Below are 23807 nucleotides of genomic sequence, written 5' to 3'. Positions count from 1 at the left end.
GTGCTAGTTAGCTAGCTCCCGATCTAGCTCCCATGGTGCTCATTTACCTGCTAGGGAGCTAGCTAGCTAGCTAGCACCAGGGGCGAAAGCCAAACTGTGGTCGATCTCTCATACTCTGCTGCCACCTGCTGGCCATTGCTTCAATCGTTCTCTTCAGTTCAGAGGCTGCATCAAAGCCTTCTGTATGCTCTAACATAAAAAAAACGTATAAATACGTTTTGGGGACATATCTAAAATAGAACATTTGTATACGTTTTTGGGAGCAAATGAGTTAATTACAGAAAATGGTGCGATTAATTAGTTAAAAAAATTCTAATCGTTTGTAAAGAATTAAAAAAAATGGTCAAATTTTTGCTTCAATTCAATGGGCATTGTGCTGCTCCTTCTGGTGTGCGTGCCTTGGCCACCTTTGGGCAGTATAATATAGACGCACATGAAGAAGTGTTTCCCAAGTGACTCATTCAGCAGCAATATTAAAATTGTGATGGGCAAGTACTGACACCAGGTATGAGACATATATTTAAATAGCCTCGTCTTTGTATCTCATAATCAATACCTCAGTCATATACAGTAGTGAGGAACCAGGTGAATGACTGCTTATTTTCTTTGAGTAACTACCTAAGTGTAAAACGGGGGGGGCAGCTTGATCAATCAAAAATAGGTGACTGGAAGCTGCACACACACAAAGAAAACTAACAAAGAACTCACAATAATGAAAACATTCTCCATAGCCAAGGTAACAATATTGTCACATTGTTGGCTAGACAAAGCTTCAGCAGACACATTCTCATCATAATAACACAAGTCAGCCACAGTACGAGATGCCCTTCCAATGCTAAAGTACAGTCAATATTTCTGAAGTTGCACTTTCTGAGCACATTTGACAAAGGCAGTGACGGCAATCATGATGAATGGCATAATGAGAGAAGAATCGTTATAAGAAAAGTAATGAACCAATAAAGTGCAAAAACAAAAACAAAATTCATTTCAAAAGCTACTACAACCCCCTTTCCTCTCTATTCTCAGACAGGTATAACCTTGTTTGAAATGATGTTGCGCCCACTGTTAGTATAACTGCTTTGTTTCTCATGTGTATAATCTTCTATGACACATCATAATCCTCCGCACTATAGTGAAAAAAAAAAGTGCCTGGAAAAAAGGTCATGCCGAAGTAATTCTTCACTAATGCAAAGAAATGAAGACAAAATCCATATCCCATCCATATTTCTTTAGTTTATGAACTCTACCGAGGACAACGAGGATGATTTATAATCAAGTCCAAGATATTTTCTCAATAAGACATTCTACATGAGACAAAAACATTTCAAAGTAAAATACAGTGGAAACTGAAGTGCAAGCTTGGGTTGTACAATTTGGATTTCGACAGAAATCCACTGCAAAAGTCTCTTTGTAATACATCAAATGAGACATCAGCATGGGACCTCAGTTAACGATTGTTGTTAACTGGAAAAATAAACAAACTCTGAATATCGACCAATGCTCTAACCTCCTCATAAATCACATTTTAATGGAAAAAATATCTGCCTCAAATAAAAACCAAATATCAAAATTTATAGAAACATGGTCTATGTATATAGAATTTTTTAACCTAATTCTGGTTACTTAATTCTGTCTGTTAGCGAGAGCCACCACATCGTGATAACTTACATTGATGTTTCTGCATTTGGCAATTTATTATTATATCATATTATTAGTATGGGATTTTTTTTAATAGGCTTTAGGTGAACTGATGAATACACACACGCTCGCACGCACGCACGAACACACACACGCACATACACACCCACATACAATTTTTTATATATATATATATATAAATAAAAAAATATTATTTTTTTTTTTTTTATAAAAAAAAAAATTAAAAAAGGAGAGCAATGATGATGTCAAATCAAATGAACAATACTGAGCTTTCCTGAAAAAAAAACAAAAAAAAACATGGGACTTCAGTTCAGCGAGCATAAAAGTCCTGTATCTGTTTATCTGTTTTTCTTTGGCTTTTGTGACTTTTTTTGCTCAACAAGGAACGTTACACTGAGGAAGAGGAACCAAAAAATGAGAATAAACACCGTTAGGTATGTGACGTGGACTCACGGGTTTCAGGTTATACTTATCAACAGTTTCATGATGGTGGCAGTACAAATATAGATGTGATTATGAACTAATCAGGGCGTGAGGTGGCGTCACTGTTAACACCTCTGCCTCACAATTTTGAGAGATTTGGTTGGAATCTCAGCTCTGACTTTTGGGGATTTGGGGGGCGATGAGTTTATTATCTACACGGTCTCGGCTTTTTGTAACCACCCCCACAAAATATACTTTTTTTTGCAAGAAAACCTGCAAATTAGTGAGGTAAACCTGCATTAGATTAGTCTTGGTCACAAACCAAAAGCCCCAATAGAGTGAATCCGCAATAAGTGAACCACAAAGTAGTATCTGTATATAAGTATGCGTTTGTGGCGCATAAGCTCCTGGAAATCATCAAGCGGAGGTAAAAAAAAAAAACATGACGATGCAGTGAAGAACAAACTTTGGAGCGAGGAGGAAACTGACAACAGTGGTCCCTCGAGACTTTCCGGGTCACTTATTGCGGATTCACTCAATCGCAGGTTTTTATTTGGATCCATAACTCATTCATTGCGAGGTTAACCTCAGGTTGTACCTCGATATTTTGCGGGTTTTTCATAGATCATACCCCCTATACCCCATAAAATTCTTCATTCATGCTGCAATTTTTGTCCCTTTTTTTGGTAATATTTGAGTAAATAAAAATAGCTTTTTTTTAGCATTTTTAAACTAAAATGTAAATTAAGAAATGTGTACCATGATAAGTTAACAAAATTTTGGGGATATTTTACCAAGTCCATCACTGGTGTGCTATTTTTAGAAAAGAGTCCAGTTACTTGTCCACGCTTGCACCTACACCAACCTGTCCCATTTCTGGTAACCCTGTTTAATCCCTACACCATTGGTAACTGTAGTGCATTCTAATTATTCAAAATTCAATTTCATTCTTGACAGATACCAAGGATAAAAATAATCATTAGGAATGGAAACACAGAATATTTATAACATGCCAGGTTGTGTCGATCCACATAAAGACAAGGTAATAAATGCAGGGGGAGAGAGAGCAATGGTCCCGCGAGAGCCGATATAATATATTACTTATTGTGGCTAATTCAAATGGCCATCAATCTTAACTTTGGCATTCTGCTGGCATCAGGCCTTTCATGGTCATTATCATCACAATTTAATGCAAATGTCCCCACTCACAAGCAGTACATATCAATTACTGACAAAGTGTTAGCCATGACAAGAGTTATTACGGAAGCAGACTGCACCCAAGAATGAACTTAAACCCAAAAGAATGACAAAGAGGGGAAAGCGCCCGGTCTCCTTGTGTGAAGTGCCCACTCGCCGATTGCTGATTCTCCAAACAGATGCTGGCTCAAAAGCGTCCTACATCTCCAATCAATGTTATTCCAGCAAAATGGAAATGAAATAAACGACACTCAAGAAGCCCTCCTGGCTTGTGGATTGCTAGAGCAGCTTTTCGCGTCAAGAAAGAGACAAATCGTTCGATCGCACAGTAGTGGATCGATGACGACGGTGCGATTTGTGTTGCTGTTCATTTCTGACGTATGAGCATCTTTCGATGTGATACAAAAAGCCATTTTATAGCTATCACCTACAGAGAAAACGATAGTAGAGTTCCAGACTAACTTTTTTTTTTTTTTTTTACTCGGAGCGCCGCAGCCCCTTATTTAAAAGTTTAGGAGCGCTGTAAGAAAATTGAAGGGGTGCACACGGTAAATTGAGTCAACTTCAATTAATTTATACCATTTTGCTCTAACAAAAGATAATGGGAGCAAACGTATCTGTAATTAATTTAATCATAGAAATATGGATCATTACAAATAGTGTTTGAAAAGTATTCAGCACAAAATATTAATCACACGGTAAAAAAAAAAGGAAATTACTTTTTTCAAGATACATCCCGATGCATTGAATCTGTAATCAAATCAAATTGTACGCTTCTGAATTCTAATCAAATACTTTCACAAGTTGTCTTTCAGCTACTTGATCCGTGAAATTTAAATAGAACTTTCTAAATGTTCTTGTAGCAAAGGAGGCATCTTGTGGAACCTTCTAAATGCAGTCGTTATCTCCTCATGAGCCCACGGAATCATAAACCTGGGGGGAAACAAGTGTGCTGGATTTGAAAGCAGATCAAAGTGCTTTCATGCTCCCACACGGCATTTTGTTCCCCATTAAATAATGTGAGCTTCAATGTGAAAATAGACAGTATGTTAATCCGACCATTGTCGTCTGCACAAAAGCATGTATCCCCACGATTTCTGACTTTTTTTTAGACTGGCATTTACAGCTAAGGTTAGCAGTTATAATCCTTTAAATGTCTTCTCTTCTCAAATTCTTCTCTTAGCCACTCTTATAGAGGCAGGTCACCCCAAAAAAGCAAAATAAAAATATATTACCAATACTACTCGACAGCAAAGCTTTTTTTTTTTTTTAAGAACTAATTCAGGGTTTCCCCTAGTGTTTTATAAACCTGGCGGCCCGCCTTCATTAACACATTGGAAATCAGTTAAAACGGTGTCAGCTGGGATGGGCTACTGCGTACTCCATAGCAGACTAGATGGACGGATAAAGCAAGAAAAAGACACTTGAGCTGAAAGAAGGCAATGTTGTAGACTAGAGGATTCATGTGACGCAATAACCGGACGTGTGCAGAGTGAACCGGTAAAATATCAGCTTTCGACAGACCCATCTGTGTGTGCTGTCCTTGCGTCTTGGATAAAGGGCAGGAGCCTGGTGTCAATTTCAGGTGAGATAACCTCTGTCAACAAAGTGAACCGCAAGACAAAATAGCACTGAGCTGTAGCCTGGAACGCAAACTGAAGGCTGCAGCTTTCACATATAATGCCTGCCTTGAGATATTGCATGTGCGCTGTGCAGGCATTTACTTGTGACACCAGAGGACTTTTGATTAATGGCTACATTGCAGCTGTTTCCTGCTATAACCACATCAAAATGTGCTTTACTGGTTCGCGGGTTTTTCAAGAAAATACTTTCATACAGCATCGCTCTGTTGTTGCTGTTGTGAGCAATGCCTTCCCGATAGAACCAACAACCTTAATTGCTGATACAACTTTTGTATTGGTTCTCGTTAGATGAGAGGTCTTCAATCTAGAGACAGACTTTACATAGATGCTTACCATTTAACCGGCACAACTTTTATGGGGAATTTACACAGGTACAGGGAAGTCAACTCACCACATTTCAAATCCCAAGTTTCTGTAATATTAAAAATTAAACAAACTGTAGAAGAAATAGAAACTGCTGAAAATCTAAAAAAAATCTAAAAATAATAAAAAGAAAACCATTGGTCATTCATTATTAAGTGAATTGTCTAATTTTCTCTTGTGTATACATAATTGCTCTTTAACCCTAAAAATATATATTTGATCTGGAAACTCGATTATTCAATAGAATTTTCAGTAGGATACTTGGTTACTCAAATATTAGATTATATGAGCAATGTCGTGTTTGCGCCGAACCTACCTTTTTTTCTCAAAAAATTCAAATTCAAAATTTTGCAAAAACAATTGAGCTTCATGTTGTTTAATTTTTAAACGCAAATGCCCTATCGCTGTCCCTACATGAGTAAATTCAGGCAACCTTACCACCTGTAAATCCTCTGGGTGAGTCGAGACCTTGGCCAAAGAATAGTTTCCAAAGCTTATACAGTCTGCAAGCGTTTCTCTTTATACTACAGAGATGCAATGTATAGTGATGGATAGAAGAAAATTCTCTTTCCATTAAAAGAAAGGTACAATGATCCCATGTAACCATCTGTTGCCATCCATGCTCCCTACGAGTGCATCAACTTTGTGTTCACTTAAATAGGCCAAGATTTCACAATGAGTAAAGTACATTTGCGAGTTAATTGAGTCAATATGATTACTTTAGTATTCAATCGTATTGTGACACTGTGCTATGACGGTTTTCTGTGAGATCTTTTCCTGTGTAAAATGTAAAAAAAAAAAACGATGGTTAACACACCTATATAGCTTATTACTGCAGGCAAAAAGGGAAAGCTGAATTAGAGGTTGATTCATTGGCTATAATTTAGATTTAGATTAGCTGTAGGGACCGGTATGTGTGAAAAGCTTGTGATCTTATCGACTTGGCGTTAATGAGTTGTAAGTTATCATCCTGGTGAGCCACTGGAGTTCACTTGTGGTCCTCTGAGGACTATATATCATCCTGACCAATTGGCTCACTCAACTAACTGGACATTCCCTCTCAGTCTGAAGGTGTGATAATTAAGGAAATCGGCAGGCTGAATGTTTATTTAAAATGAAACCTTTGAAACTCACACATTTGCTGTGCTGTCCCATAACATAGGTAGATGATGCAGCAAGAGACCCAAGGTAGGGAAAAGCCAGATTTACAGATCAGAACTGTAACTACTTGACAAAATTATTATTATTTTTATTTTTTTCTGTAGAGCTCAGTATTGTTCATTCGGTAATTTTACCGATTTGACATGTCATCATCATTGCCCCCCCCCCCCTTTTTTTTTTGTATGTGGGTGAGTATCTGTATGTGCGTGTGTGCGTGCGTGCGTGCGAGTGTGTGTGTATTCATTAGTTCACCTAAAACCTATTAAAAAATCCCATACCGTTCACCTAAACCAAACACTTCCAGCCAGAGTCGTGAGGCCGTCAGGAGACCCGAGGAAGGACCAAAGAAAAAAAAGGAAAGTGAAATCCAGCACCGACCAGACACCACCCACCAGGCCACCAACCAGAGTCCTTCACCAACCCCAGAGACATCTAAATTCCAACAAATCAGGGAGGCAAAATCTTATTCTCATCAAAGAAGCCATGTTGCCAAGGTGTCAGAACGGCCATTTCCTTTTGACACCCCTCAAATCTTGGTGATTAATGTTCCGTACATTTTCAAAAGCACCTGGTAAAAATACCGCAATATCCAACATCAAACGCCCAACAAAATTAGACATTAAAGATGAGTGTGAAACCAGGTGAAGCAAGACCAAACATGTCATGTTCTACATTGAAGAGAACAAAATAGTGAGAGCACACCGTTAAACACCATATTAGATCATTTGGTTCCGTCACACAAATAATACGTGAAACAAAAGGATGACAATGGCCGAATCGATATCTAAAAGGAGGTGGCCGTAAAACCCCAAGAGTTGCCCTTTTTTTAATTATGACTGACATAATTAACTGTGTCTTAACAAGCTGTAACAAGCTTGATTTCTGCGGTAAGCCCGAGACTTAATTGCCGCCATTAAAGTTACTCAGCTGTAGCTGATTAAAGCTAATTCTGCGGGTTGGCAAAACAACAAACCAAAAATGCCAGCGTCGTTAACATGAGCTCGACGTTCCGTTACCTTCGGCTTATCGTTCGGTTGAAAATGTTGCAAGGACAATGACATCATTAAGTATTTATTTTCTACTCTATAAAAACAAATGCTGTGGTAAACCTCAGCGGTAGAGAGTTCGCATTTACATAATACATAGCAGAGTTCCTCCACAGTCAGATAATGGTTTGGAGTCCGACTCAGATGTTAATCTTGAAGTATTACGATTTATTATTAAATAATTTTGACCTAGACTTGTCATTTAACCTGCAGACCAGTTTGGGTATTTAATGAAGTCATATTTTCACCAGTGTAGCATTTTTGGTCATTAAGGTTACAATGTAAGCACAGAGAAAATGTTATTTTTGTTAATATCAGTTAATCAGATGTGTGCACTTCCGTTCGTTGCTCCTGTTGTTGACGGATGCACACATTTTCAGTGTCAGCTCTATGACGCGAAGCCTCGAAAAAATACACGGACTGAGAATGAATGTTCAGTCAGTGTATTTTGTTGAAGCTTTTCATCATAAAGCATTCGCCAAAAATGTGGAAATCCGTCAACAACGAGAAAAACGGGGGAGATGGAACTGCCCACCTCTGCAGTTAATAATTCATATAAAGTAATATTAGTGTAGTGGCGTTTTTGAAAACATCAAGAAATATGCTAAATGTTTACGTGGCAGACCACAAAAGCTCTTTTTTTTACGTTTCGTTGATAGTTACTGTACTGATGACAAAATACCGTCTAGTATGCTGTTGACAAAATGTTTGGGACAGAATTATGCTATACATACATAAGTAGACTTCTAACTTTTAGATTACAAAGTACAGCCGACCCTCGCTATTCGCGGGGGATACGGAACGGGCCACAAATAGCGAATATCTGTCTATAATTTACAGCCATTAAAATGCATGTTTTTTTTTAATCCAAGAAGAAAAAAATTAATGTGGGTAACCTTTCGAAATCAAAAAACAAACAACAAACCTAAAATATTTTTAAAAAAATATTGATACCAAACCGCAAGCATGCCATAGAGCGTTACGTTTCACACATAAAAGGAGGAAGGAGCTAGCAATTTAAATGATATTTTTCTTTATAAAATTATAGCCTGGTCTGTGTAATTGAATGATTTTACATTGTTTAATACAACACAATTAATAGAGTCACTTCTGAAATTGGTTGAGAGAATACTGACTGATTTGCTATTAGGAATGAACAAAAAAAAAAAGGGGCCACAGGAGAATAACAAGTTTAAATCTCCATTGAATTAGTTGTTGTTTTATTGTGAAGTGAATGCAGAGAGCCAAAGAGGAAAGAGGAAAAATCAACATTGTACTATCATAGCATATTAAACCACAGAAGATGGCTGGTCACTGGTCGGCTACGATAACAGCAGATGACTTTGACGACACAGATGAATCTCGGGTCACTGTCAATGTACACACAAATTCGCACGTGTCTGTAGCTGATGCAAAGTGCGTGGCTGGGGTGAGAAAGTAAGACGGTAACGTTGTCCTCTGTAAAATGACTACAACAGGATAGCGATGGAACTGCGCCACGGCGCGCCCCTTCCATAGTAAGGTTACGATATCGAGCTCGCAGAATGTATGTACGTTTACGTCGACCGGGCCCCGACCCCAAGATAGTACTAAAAGCCATTTCAACCGGGACCACTCTCATCTCGTGCAGCGATTTACTTGCCATTAAAGTGTAGGCTACTTTCAGAAGATCATCTTTGGTACAGCAGCTCTAAGTGATGGACTTCTGTGATCCTGATTGTAAGTGTGGAGGTGTGTCAAACTGCACCTTCAGGGCCTGGGGCAGACATTTTCAAATGGATGGGGAGAATACGTAGTATAAATATTAAAACGGTAAATTCAGACCAACGCGACTTGAGCCTCATTCATATCGAGTACATTGGTTGGGTTCCAGTACGGACTTAAATAATAAATAATAATAATAATAAATAAATAATAAACCGATTATTTTTTGGGGTAGGATCTGGATATCAGTAATTTTATTGAATTTATAGGTACACTAACCAACCATACTCCACACGAAGCCAAGATAGACGGAAAGAAGAGGAATAACCTTCCTGCTTTAATCCAAATCCTAACTCGCAGCATCTGATCAAATTGATCCAGAAAGGGTCCATTTAATCCCACAAACATGCTCTCTTTGAGTAACACATATCAGCTTGTCCGTGCCAAGTCATTTATGTTGGTCGATGAGTGGGGGGCGGGGGGGGGGGTAAATCGACCTCAGCCCATGATCGACCGCCCAACCCTTCCCCTCAACCCATATCTCAAAAACTACACTAACCTATCTAACCTAGACAAAGTGCAATTTCTGTAGAAATTGCATGGGAATGCTGAAAGCTGAATGCTAAGATTTGAATGTAGGCAAAATGCTTATGAAGTAAATTGAAAGATAAATGATGTGAAAATTGTTAGTTGTAGAAAACTTGAACTGCAATCTGTCTATGGTGGGATTCGAACCGTTGCCTCCTGTTTACCGGTCAAAAATTTCAAAGTACGTCCCATTGAAAATGAATGGGGAAATTTTGATATTTAACATTAAATTGTGAGAAAACTGTAAGTAATGTCGAATCAGACGATAAATTCCCAGGAAGGCGTGTATTTTTTTTTAATTAAGTTGAAATTTGAACGGTGTAAATCGGATGCGTTATGTGGGAGTTTTTGCACGGCAAAAAAAGTGTAGAGAATAAACACTACGTGAAATAATAGGGTTAGAAACAACAATTATCTATGTGAAGTTTGATCGCATGGATAACCTTGCCTATGGGAATTGTGTTATTTTTCCCAACCTTGATAATGCATAATGGCCACTGTACAGCCTTGTAACTTGTGACCCTTCCTGACGAGGTCATCATCCTACAAACTAACACGTTAATTAAAACAGAACAAGAACAGAAGCTTATCAGGCAGTCAGACATCACTGATCTCATTCAAAATAAAGGCGAATCTGATGATAAATGGGTCATTCTTATTAAGACCTTGCCGCATTCTATCTTCTTTTTCCCTCTTGTTCATGGGAACAGTAGTCTTTTAATTTCTCCGGGGAGCCACAAGCTGCTGCTGTCTTAGCTGTGTTTACTAATCTTCCCCCGACACAAATTTCTCAGCCGCACAAAGTAATACGGGTGGAATGTAAATAGCCTTATCTCATAAAGTCTAGTTATCCCTCGCCACCTTGGTTGTCCGCTGTGATACATGGTTAAAAGTCAACATGCGGGGGATTAAGTAAGAAAAAAACGAAGCAAGAGTAACTGACTTCCTCTTCCTGTTTAAATTATGTGAAAATGCCAAACAAAAGGTATGTGCATGATTTCGACAAAATGGCACACGCCCTATCGCTAAGCTAGTCCAAGAGTGGACCAAACTTAAGGTGATTCCTCAGCCCTGACACAAAAGTTGATGCCCGTAGACTCGCTTGTCTTGCAAATTTTACTACCTGTCTAATTCAACCTGCGCTCATCTGCTCCGCAGAAGGCCCTCAATAGCTGTAAATGGCATGAGACTGAGTTTTAATTAAACCCAAAGGGAGAAGTGTTAATTAGCCCATCGCCTGCTGTGAATGGGCTGCTAGCTGCAGGCAGATTCACACTTCATTGCTGATGACAAAAATGTAAATTACCGTAGGTGCAGTTTAAGAGTTTAGGGTTACATTTTGGATTTGTCATGCTCAAAATTGGATTACATGTTGACAGATGTTGAGAACAGGACACGAACTTACCTCTTTTCTAACCTGAATATTTTTTCATACAAACGCTATCGGAATACCTCGAATGAACGAGGCATTGGTTCCTGTTCAGTGCATGCTCTATTCCAGTGGTGGCCAAGTTCGGTCGTCGAGCGCCACTATCCAGCCCGTTTTCAATGTCTCCCTACTTCAGCGCAGCTGAATTTAATGATCAGCTCATCAGCAAGCTTTGCAGTAGCCTGATAACGATCCTGATCATGAATCAGGTGTGTTAGTGGAGAGATACATGGAAAACAGGCTGGATAAGTGGCTCTCGAGGACCGAACTTGGCCACCCCTGCTCTATTCACAAGGTATCTTGGTCTTTTCAGTACAGGAGCTACTTGTATGTCCAGAACCGTCCCACTCTCTAAACGAGCCTAACTTTAAGCCATGGCTTCAACCCGTTAGCCTTTCTTTCGGATATTAATGTTGTAAATGATGTGATCGATAACATTTGTTGTAATAATGTGTCTGAAAGGGGAAAAAATGATAATAAAAAAAAACTTGAATACATTGATTTTTCCGCAGCATAGTTGACTTTATTTTCTTTCTCTACATGCCACAATGTGTATATATGCACAGATATATACGTGTAAATATGTCCGTGCGTCTGGCGCGTAACCCGCCGGAAATACACAAGCAGAAGTAAACAAACACGCAAAGGTGGCAAATCCAGATCCAGAAAGTAAAAACCCTGCCGCAATTTGGCTTTAGCCCCTTGTGCTAGCTAGCTAGCTAGCAAGCTAGCATGTAAATGAGCACCCAGGGAGCTAGCTAGGGAGCTCGATAGTTAGCACCTGATGCCAAAGCCTCTGCAAACATGACGACATCGCGTAGAACCGCACGTTTGGAGCGAGGAAAAAAACAACGACTTCATAAGTGTGGTGAGTGACATGAATATTATGTCATTTTATTGACCGCATAAAGTTAAAAGCGCAAATGACATCTATTTGCGTAATCCGCGCGTTACGGTTTCTATCAGGATATTCCAATTGATCAAAATAATCATGTTTACGGGGAGTAAGTCACACACATAAACGGGGGTTATCCTGGATGTTAACCTGCTGTAACCGGAATATTGACTGCATGTAAACTGTAACTGCCTGCTGTTAGGTTAGAAAGATGAAAGTAATGTTATATACATATTTTCATTTAATATGTATAACGGCACCCAAAACTGATGGACTGGACGTGACGACAGACGCAAGTTGATCCCTTCAACAAACAGCTGGAGGCTCACTGCCGCATCAGATTTTTCTGGTGGGAAGCTAAAACAACATGCTTCTCTTTGTTAGTTCCCAGTAGGAATTTGTTAATGCGATGATGGTAGAGCGCCTTATTAACTATGCATGCCATCTCCCTCTGGCAACCACCAGCGGAGAGCATGATGGCAGGAAAATGTTAGTTTCCATTAGTCTTGAGGCCGGTTAACATAAAGTTATTCTTGGGCTTAGCAGGAAACACACAAAAGTGGGGTGACTGCTTCATTAAAGCTGATGCAAAATGGAAGCTGGACAATAAGGGCAGATTAGAAAACACTTTACTGATAACGACTGCAGTGCAACAAATCAATGTGTTCTTCTTACAAATTCTTGTAGAAGCTGTCATTATAGTTAAGTTTTGTTTTTATCCATTTATATCAGGGGTTGGAAATCCTGTCTGTCAAAACATCCATTTTAGGCAAAATAAATAACCAAAACCATGTCTGGCATTTTTGGGACATATTGTGGTAATTTTTTGCCTCTTTTCGTGTTTTGGACATTTTATGGCTACCATTGGACATTTTTTCTGCCTTTTCAATCTTTGGCATTGTATGTAATTAAAGTGAATACGTCAGAACTGAAAGACGATAAATTTGAATTTCGAATATAGAAGACAATAATATAGAAGCAAAACTTAATAATGACAAATCCAATCAAAACTAATGGATGTGAAATAATTTGACAATGATTAGTATTCAGTATTGCATTTGTACTAAAGAGTTGTTTAATGCTGGTTTGAACCCAGTTCCTCCGTGATGGGAGGTATTTACTCTAACCAGTGACCTAACTTGTCTTCTTTAAAAGCATGGCTGGGTAGCATTCCCACAATGATTTATCTTCTTAGTGTCCTTTTTTTTTTTTAGATCACAAAAATGTGGCCTTTCAACAGGGGTGTTTAGACTTTTTATAATCAGTGTTTATAAACACGAGTGATCTCTGAGGACTACTTACCGCGCAAGAGGTCCGAGCCAGCGTATGGAGAATTGTGTGCCTGAAACAACTGCCAATCAAAGTCATCTTCTTCAGCCTGTGTGAAGTCACACAAAGTGGGATCTGAATCCTCTTCAAATGTGCAGCCAGCAGCTGGAAGGCGGGAAAAAAGAAAAAAAAGAAACATTGAACCACATCAGATGATAAGAGTCATTTTATAGATTATTTTTGTTTGGTGTTTCAAACAAGGGATTTATTTAAGCACTGCCATAGTCAAGTCTTCATTTGTTTGCTTGTTTGCAAACAGACAAAAATGAATGTACTGTTTTGTGCAATAATGACGCTACTTAGCTAAGCAGCGATTAAAGGCTGAAAAACAATCTTTCGTTTTCTGGATTGGAAAGCGATGACAACCTGGCTTTCTCAGACACATTTTTAATGCTATTAAAGGTTCTGATGGATTTACATTTGAGAAGACAAACCCGGCTTTAACAGGGGGGAATAAAAGGTTGATTTTATGATTAAGTTGTAGTCACAAGGTTTGAATGGGCTGGAAATTTCATGCAAGATTTGGAAAAAAAATTGCATTCATGTACTCCACTTTCTTGTTGAGCTCTTATTAATTTCGGAGGGGAAGGGAAAATAAAAAATTTGTAAAATACAAACTCCAGCTTTTTTTTTTAAAGCATATGTTTATTTAACAACGTTTAGGGTTCGTAAAATATTGGAGTTTAAAAAAAAAAATCTTGGTCAACAAACATCTTTACAAAGCTAACAAAAAGTTCAGGAATCTTCAAAAGTTAAATTAAAAACTTAAGTAAATTTCTCCCTATTGTTTGCTAGAGTAAATAAATACATAAAATATTTTAAATATCTGAAGTATTAAAATATTACTTATCTTAGTTTTAACTCATTCAATCCCAGCTATTTTCAAAGAAACAATCCCCTTAACTCCCGGCTGTTTTACTGCATTTTGACTGATTTTGCAAGGCCCCACAGAATATTGTGTTTTATTGCTATAAAAACATGGAACCTACCAAAAGAAAGATTCTTTCATCAGGAAAAAAAAAAGTATATTTGTATCTGTTTCCGTTTTGCAGCAATTAGCATTAGAATGTAGCTAAGTTTCATCATTATTCACAAATCTATTTAGAACTGAGTAAATTTGCTTTTTTTGCAACATGGCCCTGGTTGATCTCTTTTGCTCTGCTGCCACCTGCGGGCTGTTTGTGTAATAACTACCATTTCTTCAACCGTTTTTCGCAGTTGAGAGGCTGCATCAAAGCCTTCTGTATGCTCTAGCATAAAAAAAGCATGAAAAAAATTATAAATACGTCTTTGGGACACTTAAAATATTTAAAATAGAATGTATTTATACCTTTTGGGAGCAAATGAGTTAATTTCAAACAAAGACAGAAGGTGCAGAGAGTTCTCTGGGTCAGAAGCATCTATAAAAATTTTAACAATTAGTTCTCTTATTTTTTTCCCCCCTCAACACTTTTTTAAATGGATCTATTATCGACCGTATGATTCTTCAAAATAGCCGATGCTCGATAATCGATCTATCCCTATCTCGGACCCTCCACACCCGGGTCACCACCTCTTCCAGCGCCTTCTCTTAATAGGCACTATCAAACCACGCACACTAAAACCAGGAGCTATCCCATTTCCTTTTTTTTTTTCTCTCTCTAAGGAGAGCTCAGTATTGTTCATTCGATTTGACATCATCATTGCTCTCCTTTTTAAAAAAAAAAAATGTTTTCTTTTTTTTTCTTTTTTAAATTTTTTTTTTAAATATATATACATATATATATATATATACACACATATATATATATTTTTTTTTGTATGTGGGTGAGTATGTGTATATGCGTGTGTGTGTGCGTGTGTGTGTGCGTGTGTGCGTGCGAGCGTGTGTGCATTCATCAGTTCACCTAAAGCCCATTAAAAAAAATCCCATACTAATAATATAATATAATAATAAATTGCCAAATGCAGAAACATCAATGTAAGTTTTCACGATGTAGTGGCTCTCGCTAACAGACAGAATTAAGTAACCAGAATTAGGTTAAAAAATTCTATATACGTAGACCATGTTTCTATAAATTTTGATATTTGGTTTTTATTTGAGGCAGATATTTTTTCCATTAAAATGTGATTTATGAGGAGGTTAGAACATTGGTCGATATTCAGAGTTTGTTTATTTTAACCCATTTCCAATCGCTTCTTCCCTCCTACTAACAATTCCCTAAACAGTCGAATCAAAATCCCATAGTGGCACTTTGCAAATGTTTAGCAATTTTGCACATCGTGTGTGACAATATTGATTATTGGCACTTCAGCTCTCTACATATTTGTATAACTGCCATCAATCAATATTACACAGCACTAGGCCTTCTAAAGTGCTCAAGGACTTTCTGCATCATTGCACATTCAAAGTTGTACCGCAATTACTGCACTTCAGGCCACTTGACGACTCTCCGCATTGTTTGCAAAGCTGTCATTGCTGGTACTGCAGCACTAGTGGTACCCTTAGGAGACCGGGGCTAGTTGTATCACGGGTAAGTTGTCACATTGCAATTTTCTTCTCCACCAGAGGGCACAACCAAAAAGTGGAATACTAGTTTTCTTCGTATAAATTGTCAGGGTTTGTGTCCTGTCTGAGAAGAGAATAGCACATTGTGAGCTGAGATGAGTGCCAGTTATCTGTTTTGCACAACCCAAAGTAAAAATGTTCTACTTCATATATTTTGAAACAAGCGTCATACATATAGACAAATTCTAGCAGCAAATCATGTGGACTTGTTAGAAAAGAGATTCAAGCATCTTGTCATGCCTCACTCACTGCTCTGTTTTAAGCCAACTTTAAACTAGAGCAATTATTAGCCAACATGGTAGTTTGGGGCAACTTGTCTCAATCATTTTGGGGTTCGTTGTCACATATGCAAAGAATGGGCCAATGAAAAATGTAACTCTGGCAACCCCGTTTACGTATGCCAGAATTGTTCTTCAGATGATGAGTCTGAAAAGTGAGGAAATTAATTTGCCAGGTTTTGTTTCATCGTTTAAAAATTGATTTTCCAGTTGTTGGAACTACAGTATGCCCACATGTCAGGACTAGTTTAAGGTTCATGATGAACAATCAATCCATGAAGCAAAATGCTTTTTTTTTTTTAAATTCAATTTAATCTCCAATTTTCAGTTTAATCGAAGCAAAACAGGCATTTGAGGCCGAGAGCTATGACCTACATGCCAGCAGTTCCTGAGGACTTATAATATACAATAATATATGTTAAAGTTTGCTCAATGACTATGGTAAATTTTCAAGATCAATGATAAACGATTTCTCTGGCTGTAAAAACAAACAACAACAAAAACAGGAGTAAAAAGGATAATTGTGTCCTTGTTTTATTAGTTGCAAAACCCTGTGTGACATCTTACCCCATATGGTGTGACAACTTACCCATTTGGTGGGGCAACATAGCACATGTTCACGACCTCAATTTGATTGCTTATAACTAGTGCTGTCAAAGTTAAAGCGTTAATTGATTAATTAATCACAAAGAATTATTGCATTAATCATGAATTAATGCAGATTAATCGCACAATTAATTTTGACCATAGATTAGCCACTAGCGTGACAGCCAATTTAAGGTAGCACAGGTTGTGTTTGTGCAATAAACATAATTTCATGCATTAAAGTAAAGCATTTAACGAATGTTTGCGTATCACATTTAGAATATTTGTTCACGTCAAAATATCGGGATAATTTGAAATTATACAAGTAATTAACTGATTAGAAAAAGAGGAGGATGGGCGTGTGCAGTGGATCAAAAAAAATGTTGACGACGTCCTCATAATATATAACCGGTGCTCTTCAAATTTGGCGGGAAAATAATGTTGATAAAAAAGCCTTTTTTATTAGGCGATTAATCGTGATTAATCAGAATTCTAAAATGTGAATAATCTGATTAAAAAAATAATAATCGTTTGATAGCTCTAATTCTAACTCTGCACTGACACAAGGTATGAAAACGACATGAATACAAAAAAACATACCTAAGACTTTGTTCTTTCATCTTGTATGTATTTTGTTTATATATGATGTTTTGACTCCAAGAAATATATAAAAGTATAAAAAGTGATACAACTAGACCCGGCCTCCCCTACATTAAGTAAAGACTCTCTGTATGTAATCAGATTTGGATTCTGATCAGCAGCTATGATACAGAACGTGCCTGCTAACGAACAGCTTGAACAGAATGTTGCTGTTACCTGTTTATGATCACATGCTGTGAATTGGTGCATTCAACACAAAATGAGTTGATTGTTCATTAAGCGCATGCACAACACCTTTCAAACCAAAATGAATGAAGCAATGAGTAAAATGATTACACACAAAAATAAACATAAACACCGGCAGTAATTACAGCCCGAGTATCTAAACGAGAATGACCATTACAAAGGAACATGCACAAACTACATAGTAGAGACTAAACACCCCAAAGCACATTAACAAAGGCAAATGCAAACACCAATAACAGTTGGTGAAGTAAGGCACCCTGGGGTGTGTAGTGATCATCATTACACCTTACAACCTGCTATTCCATGTGCCAAAAAGCCAAAATTTTCAAATTATATTTAATAGTTATGGCTTTAATGGCCCCAAGGTCCCAAATCATCACGCTTCAGTCACTGCACTTCGCATCTGTTGCCATATTTCACATTAGTCCATCAGTGAGAGGATTACATGGTGACAGTGGACAGTGGGAACAGCTCAGTCGTAAGGGCAAAGCATGCCTGGGTAATAATGGGAGCTGGACAGCACGAGATGCCACATGCTAATGACAAGAATAACCACAAGCGGGTCCTGAAGGTGACCCGGCTTTATTACTGCTCGTTCTTTTTCTTGACTTTGCTATTAAATAAATGACAGGCTGTGGAGGAAGACCAAAGCGGCTTCGCTCCACTGAGGATTTATACGTCTCGTTTTCAAAAACGGTGTAAAAGATAGCCGCAGCTTCCAGCTATTAGGTGGTGATTGGATTGATATGATGTAATACAAAACACAAAAATGGGCTTTGACTGAAGTATGGAATATAATTGGCAAACTGGATCTATTGGACATACTGTATATTTCTTCTCACAACATTAAAAAAAAAAAACATTTATATGATTATGAATGTGAATGTTTGTTTGCTAACTCGGGCCTTTCAATGAATAAGCTTTTGGTTCAACTTAATTTGCATGGATGACAATCACAAAGCAAAAAGCTGAAGTGATTAACAGTTTTAACAATAAAATATGTAGTGTTAAAGATTTAGTTACTAAATAGTTTCATTACACTGTAATAATATGTTTGTAATGCATTTATTACAGTGTTTAATGCTAAAGTTTGCTTTTCAAACTCAATCCACAAGTAGAAAAATTATATTGGACCTTACAGGGGCATAAAAGAGATCATCCAGGTAATATACTTTATAATAATTGTTAAATAGGACCATTTAATGAATAATGTTTTGGTTCAACTTAATTTGCATGGATGACCTAATCACAAAGCAAAAAGCTGAAGTGATTAACAGTTTTAACAATAAAATATGTAGTGTTAACTATTAAGTTACTAAATAGTTTTATTACACTGTAATAATATGTTTGTAATGGATTTATTACAGTGTTTAATGCTAAAGTTTGCTTTTCAAACTCAATCCACAAGTAGAAAAATTATATTGGACCTTACAGGGGCATAAAAGAGATCATCCAGGTAATATACTTTATAATAATTGTTAACTAGGGCCATTTAATGAATAAGGTTTTGGTTCAACTTGAATTGCATGGATGACCTAATCACAAAGCAAAAAGCTGAAGTGATTCACAGTTTTATCAATAAAATATATAGTGTAAATATTTCATTACTTAATTAATTTATTACACTGTAGTAATATGTTTGTAACGCATTTATTACAGTGTTTAATTCTAAAGTTTGCTTTTCAAACTCAATCCACAAGAAGAAAATGTATATTGGACCTTACAGGGGCATAAAAGAGATCTTCCAAGTCATATACTTTATAATAAAGTCAATCAATGTAAACTCATAATATAGTTGTATTATTATATTTGATTCAATTAGTGAAATTGTTGACCCGCTAAATCCACTAATAAAAATTATGGCTATTAAAGGAAGAAAAGATTGGGAAGCCACTCTTGCGTTCAAAGAAAATGATGCTCTTATTAACATAATTGAGTCACTTGCATGACTGTTCATTATTAATCACATCTTTTGTCCATTTAAAAGTAACCATTTAACGCTCTGTAAGTGGACAATGACCTTCTTATGAACTACCAACTTTATTGGTTCTATAAATAAAAAGTGCATTAAGTATTAAATTGAAGTTGCAGTAGTATCAAAGTGCAATTCCATATAGACTCATTTTTCTCAATATTAGTTGGCGTCCTGTCAAAGAGGAGAGTTCATGTTCAACACACAAAGTTCTCCTGTTTTTGTTTGGTCCTAAAAAGTTTGACCACTGCAGTGACACCTAACTTTTGCATGTCCACTGCTAGAATATGAACTCAAATGTACCCTGATATAAGTGTGATCCATTGGGCAACAGTAACCAGCAGGGGAGATAGTGTTGCTTTCTCCCTCAAGGTTTGATTTATTGGCCAATGCTGGGCGGTTACTGCGTAGATCTGCTGCTGGGGGCATGAGGTTAATTGTCCCGCAATGGGGTCCATTTCTAATAGACCAGCCAGTGATATGGGACCTGACACATCTAAATGTTGGCACTATATTATTCCTCGCTGCTTCAGTAAATGAAGCTCGCACGCAGACTCCCTTCTGCAAAAGTCTCATCATAAAGAGAAAAGAAGGCGTGTTTCAAGGCCAGCGCTGGCGGGGAATGTCATCTCCTCAACTCACATTCATCCCATCTATCATGACAATCACACATCCTCTGCTGCAACGCCTCGCACTCGCTGCACGTGTTTTTACCCGAGTGACCACAGCATCGTTTAGTGCAAAGCTACATTTACCTCACAATTCTCATGTCAGCAAGCAATAAAAATGGTTTCGGAATCAATATAGAGATCTAAAAATAAAAGAAATGCTCATTGATTTGTATATATTCTGTATGGAAGAGGATTAGGGCCAGTGAAGAGAAAAAAAAATGTTGGCAGGATTCTGACTTAATCTCAAAATTGTGACTTTAAAGTCAGAGAGAGAAAAAGGTTCAGAGATTAAAGTTAGAATTCTGACTTTAAAGTCAGAATTCTGAAACTAAAGTCAGAATTCTGACTTTAACCTCATAATTCTCAGAATTCTGACTTTATTCTCAGAATACTCACTTTAAAGTCAGAATTCCCACTTTAAAGTCAGAATTCTAATTTTCTAGTCCTACTATTATTTAGTCATACTATTATTCTCACTTTAAAGTCAGAATTCAGACTTTAATCTCAGAATTCTGACTTTAAAGTCAGAATCCTGACTTTAGTTTCAGAATTCTGACTTTAAAGTCAGAGAGAGAAAAAGGTTCAGAGATTAAAGTTAGAATTCTGACTTTAAAGTCAGAATTCTGAGATTAAAAGTCAGAATTCTGACTTTAAAGTAAGTCGTAAATCTCCCATTAAAGTCAGAATTCAGACTTTAAAGTGAGAATTTTGAGAATAAAATCAGAATCCTACCAATCTTTTTCTTTTCTCTCTTCACTGGCCCTAATTTTCTTCCGTACAGGATATATACAAATCAGTGAGCATTTTTGTTTTCCACAATGTGCAGTAGATTTCTATATTGATCCCCAAACCATTTTTATTGCTTGCTGACAATGAGAATTGTGGGGATTAGCAGAGCAGATAAATGCCTAGTGCATACAAACGGAAAGTTTACGAGACTTGTTCTTCACAACTAAATCTACTAGCCAGGCCTTGCAGAAAGAACAAGCTGCATAATAAAGTTGCTTTTTATGGGAGAAAATGAGGAGTAGATTTATCGCATCAATAAATCAGGAAGTACCAGTCTCAAGGACAAGGTATCAGATGGGAACTGTTGAAAACGCTCACTGGAACCAGATCAGGTGGATGGCTAGAGAGGGAGGAGAATTGTTCAACCTTTTTTATGTTTGCATAGAAATCTCATTGTTTTTATAGTTGAGTAAGAGAAAATATACAATATGAGCCGTTAAACCAGATGCGACAATTTGCCACAGTTGCAGCAACACATTGAAGAAATGCTTCCCGGTTTTATGAGCGTCGTCAATCAAATAAATGACTCCCTTTCTCGTTTGAGGAGTTCTTACTGACACATTTTGCCTTTCCAATTAGATTTACCATCTTATACATCTGTTCATTTGTGGAACCACCTACTTTGTAATGTAATTACACTCTTTGAAAAAGGGGGAGTTTCATACCCGTTGATCCAGTTTTTTTATTTGGAACTCCTGCAGGGACAATGAGACATGGGTAAAATTGTCATGTTTCGGTTCTGTGGGGTTTGGGTTTTTTGTTTGTTGTGGGTGTTCTTGTTGTTTTTGTCTGTGGTTGGTGTTTTGTTCCTGGTTTCTCGCCTTGTTATGTCTAACCACATCCACCTGTGTGTGTCTTCCCTTCCCCAGGTGTGTCTCATTAGAGTTGGTGTATTTAGTCTATTGTGCTTGTCCAGTCGGGGTGGGTGCATTGTCTACGTGTACTACGTGTAGAAGTTTGTGTGTCAAGTGTTCGTCACAGCCAAGTAGTCTTTGTCACAGCCAAGTCATCGCCACAGCCAAAGCCAAAGCCATCGCCACAGCAAAGTCATCTTCGTCACAGCCAAATCGTCTTCCTCACAGACAAGTCGTCTTCGTCACAGACAAGTCTTTGTCACAGCCAAGCCATCGTCACAGCCACAGCCAAAGCCAAGTCATAGCCACTCCTCAGCAAGTCAAGTCAAGTCAAGGCAAATCAGGTCCTGACATCACGTTCGTTCCAGTCATGGACCAGTCTAGTCACGTCCTGCATTTGGGTCCGCCATCTCTCAATTACTCACGTCCCTCGTGACAAAAATAGTAGGTCTCGTCTCAATACCCAGTCATTAAACCAGGTAATGGTATTTCTAGTCAAATACAAAAATGTAGATATTGTTGTCAAAATATGATGGTTAGATACAGATTCGCTCAGGTGTCACGTCACAGTTTAAACATTTTAAACAGGGACAGCAGTTTTCCCTCCAATTGTAGAGAATGTAAATTGGAGGTTATCAGTGTATTTTTTGAACATTTTTTTTTTTTTGACATAATGTTAAATTCAAAAATGCTAAAATTATCCAAAAGATTGGCGCATTATCCTGTAGGAAAGAAGTTGAAATGGCAGCACCAGCAGGGAGTCTACAATTTACAAATTAACACTCAAATGTAAAATTGTTAACAGAGTCCTTCATGCTAGCAAAGTAGCAGTTACCAATGAAGGGATAGTATTTTCCAGCACATTCATTTGTCAGCCTTTATAAGGTCCTTCTGACAACTTTTACCAAAGGTTTTTGCCCTACCCAATGCAAAGATTAATTTTATTAAATCATCAAAACTTAGATGTTATTATTTTTTCAACCTAACTAAAAGGTATACACACAATTGTATCATTGTTACTCCTATTAATTAAAGAGTAAGTCAACCCCTCATTTTATTTTTTTTATTTATTCTTTAAAAAAAAAAAATACAATATGTTGCATGTTTCCCTCACCAGCCTAAACACAACATTCTGATTAGTTTGTGGAATATGAGTTAGGCAGCAAAATCCACATGTTCCTCCGTTTGGCGGCAGCCATTTTGCCACTCTATGTCAACTGAAAATGACATCACAATTGCTCAGGGCTCAGGTAACAACCAATCACGGCTCAGCTTCAAAAACAAGTGATCCGTGATTGGTCATTAACCTAAGCCCTGAGCAACTATGATGTCATTTTCAGTTGACAGCAAGTGGCAAAATGAGATCGATAATGCTGCTTAAATGATATTCCACAAACACAATATAAATCAAAATACTGTGTTTGGCTGCTTATTACATATTCTTGTAAAGAAAATGTTTGGGTTGACTTCCCTGTTAAGTTCAAGGCAAGAGGGGTCCAATTTATAAGTCGACCCTAATGTTATGAAAGTCAAGTCGACATTGATACTTTTCCAGTAGACTACTACTAGGGCAACAAGGTCAACTGATCTTGTTTTGGGCTTGGGTTCTGCAAAGGATCCTCTGTAACTAGACATAAACCATAAGTCATTAGAATAATTTTAATCTATATGTATTTGTGTGCATGTGTGTCAGTGCGGACGAGCGGCTGCATTCCAAAATTGTTGAAAGTCCTGCTGTAGACGGACTTTTGTCCCATTCTCGGTTCTCCCTCATTTACTAAAGCTGCATATTCAGAAATAGAAGAGAATTTAGATTAATTAAGGTGG

At 37.5% G+C, this 23807-nt stretch overlaps 1 protein-coding gene across 4 annotated transcripts in view; it reads right to left on the bottom strand.

The window, feature by feature from the left end:
• The window catches only part of LOC144057359 (receptor-type tyrosine-protein phosphatase U), a 222660-nt gene that overhangs the window by 138934 nt on the left and 59919 nt on the right, over positions 1-23807 (bottom strand). For all 4 annotated transcript variants that reach the window (XM_077574819.1, XM_077574820.1, XM_077574821.1 and 1 more), the window contains exon 2: positions 13411-13542. In XM_077574819.1, coding sequence (XP_077430945.1) covers positions 13411-13542 — 132 coding nt within the window. The remainder of the gene's footprint in view (positions 1-13410; positions 13543-23807) is intronic.

The sequence above is a fragment of the Vanacampus margaritifer genome, chromosome 9 (assembly GCF_051991255.1).
Source record: "Vanacampus margaritifer isolate UIUO_Vmar chromosome 9, RoL_Vmar_1.0, whole genome shotgun sequence".
Lineage (NCBI taxonomy): Eukaryota > Metazoa > Chordata > Actinopteri > Syngnathiformes > Syngnathidae > Vanacampus > Vanacampus margaritifer.
The sequence above is the reverse complement of the archived record's forward strand: the minus strand, read 5'-3'. Positions and strand labels throughout refer to the sequence as shown.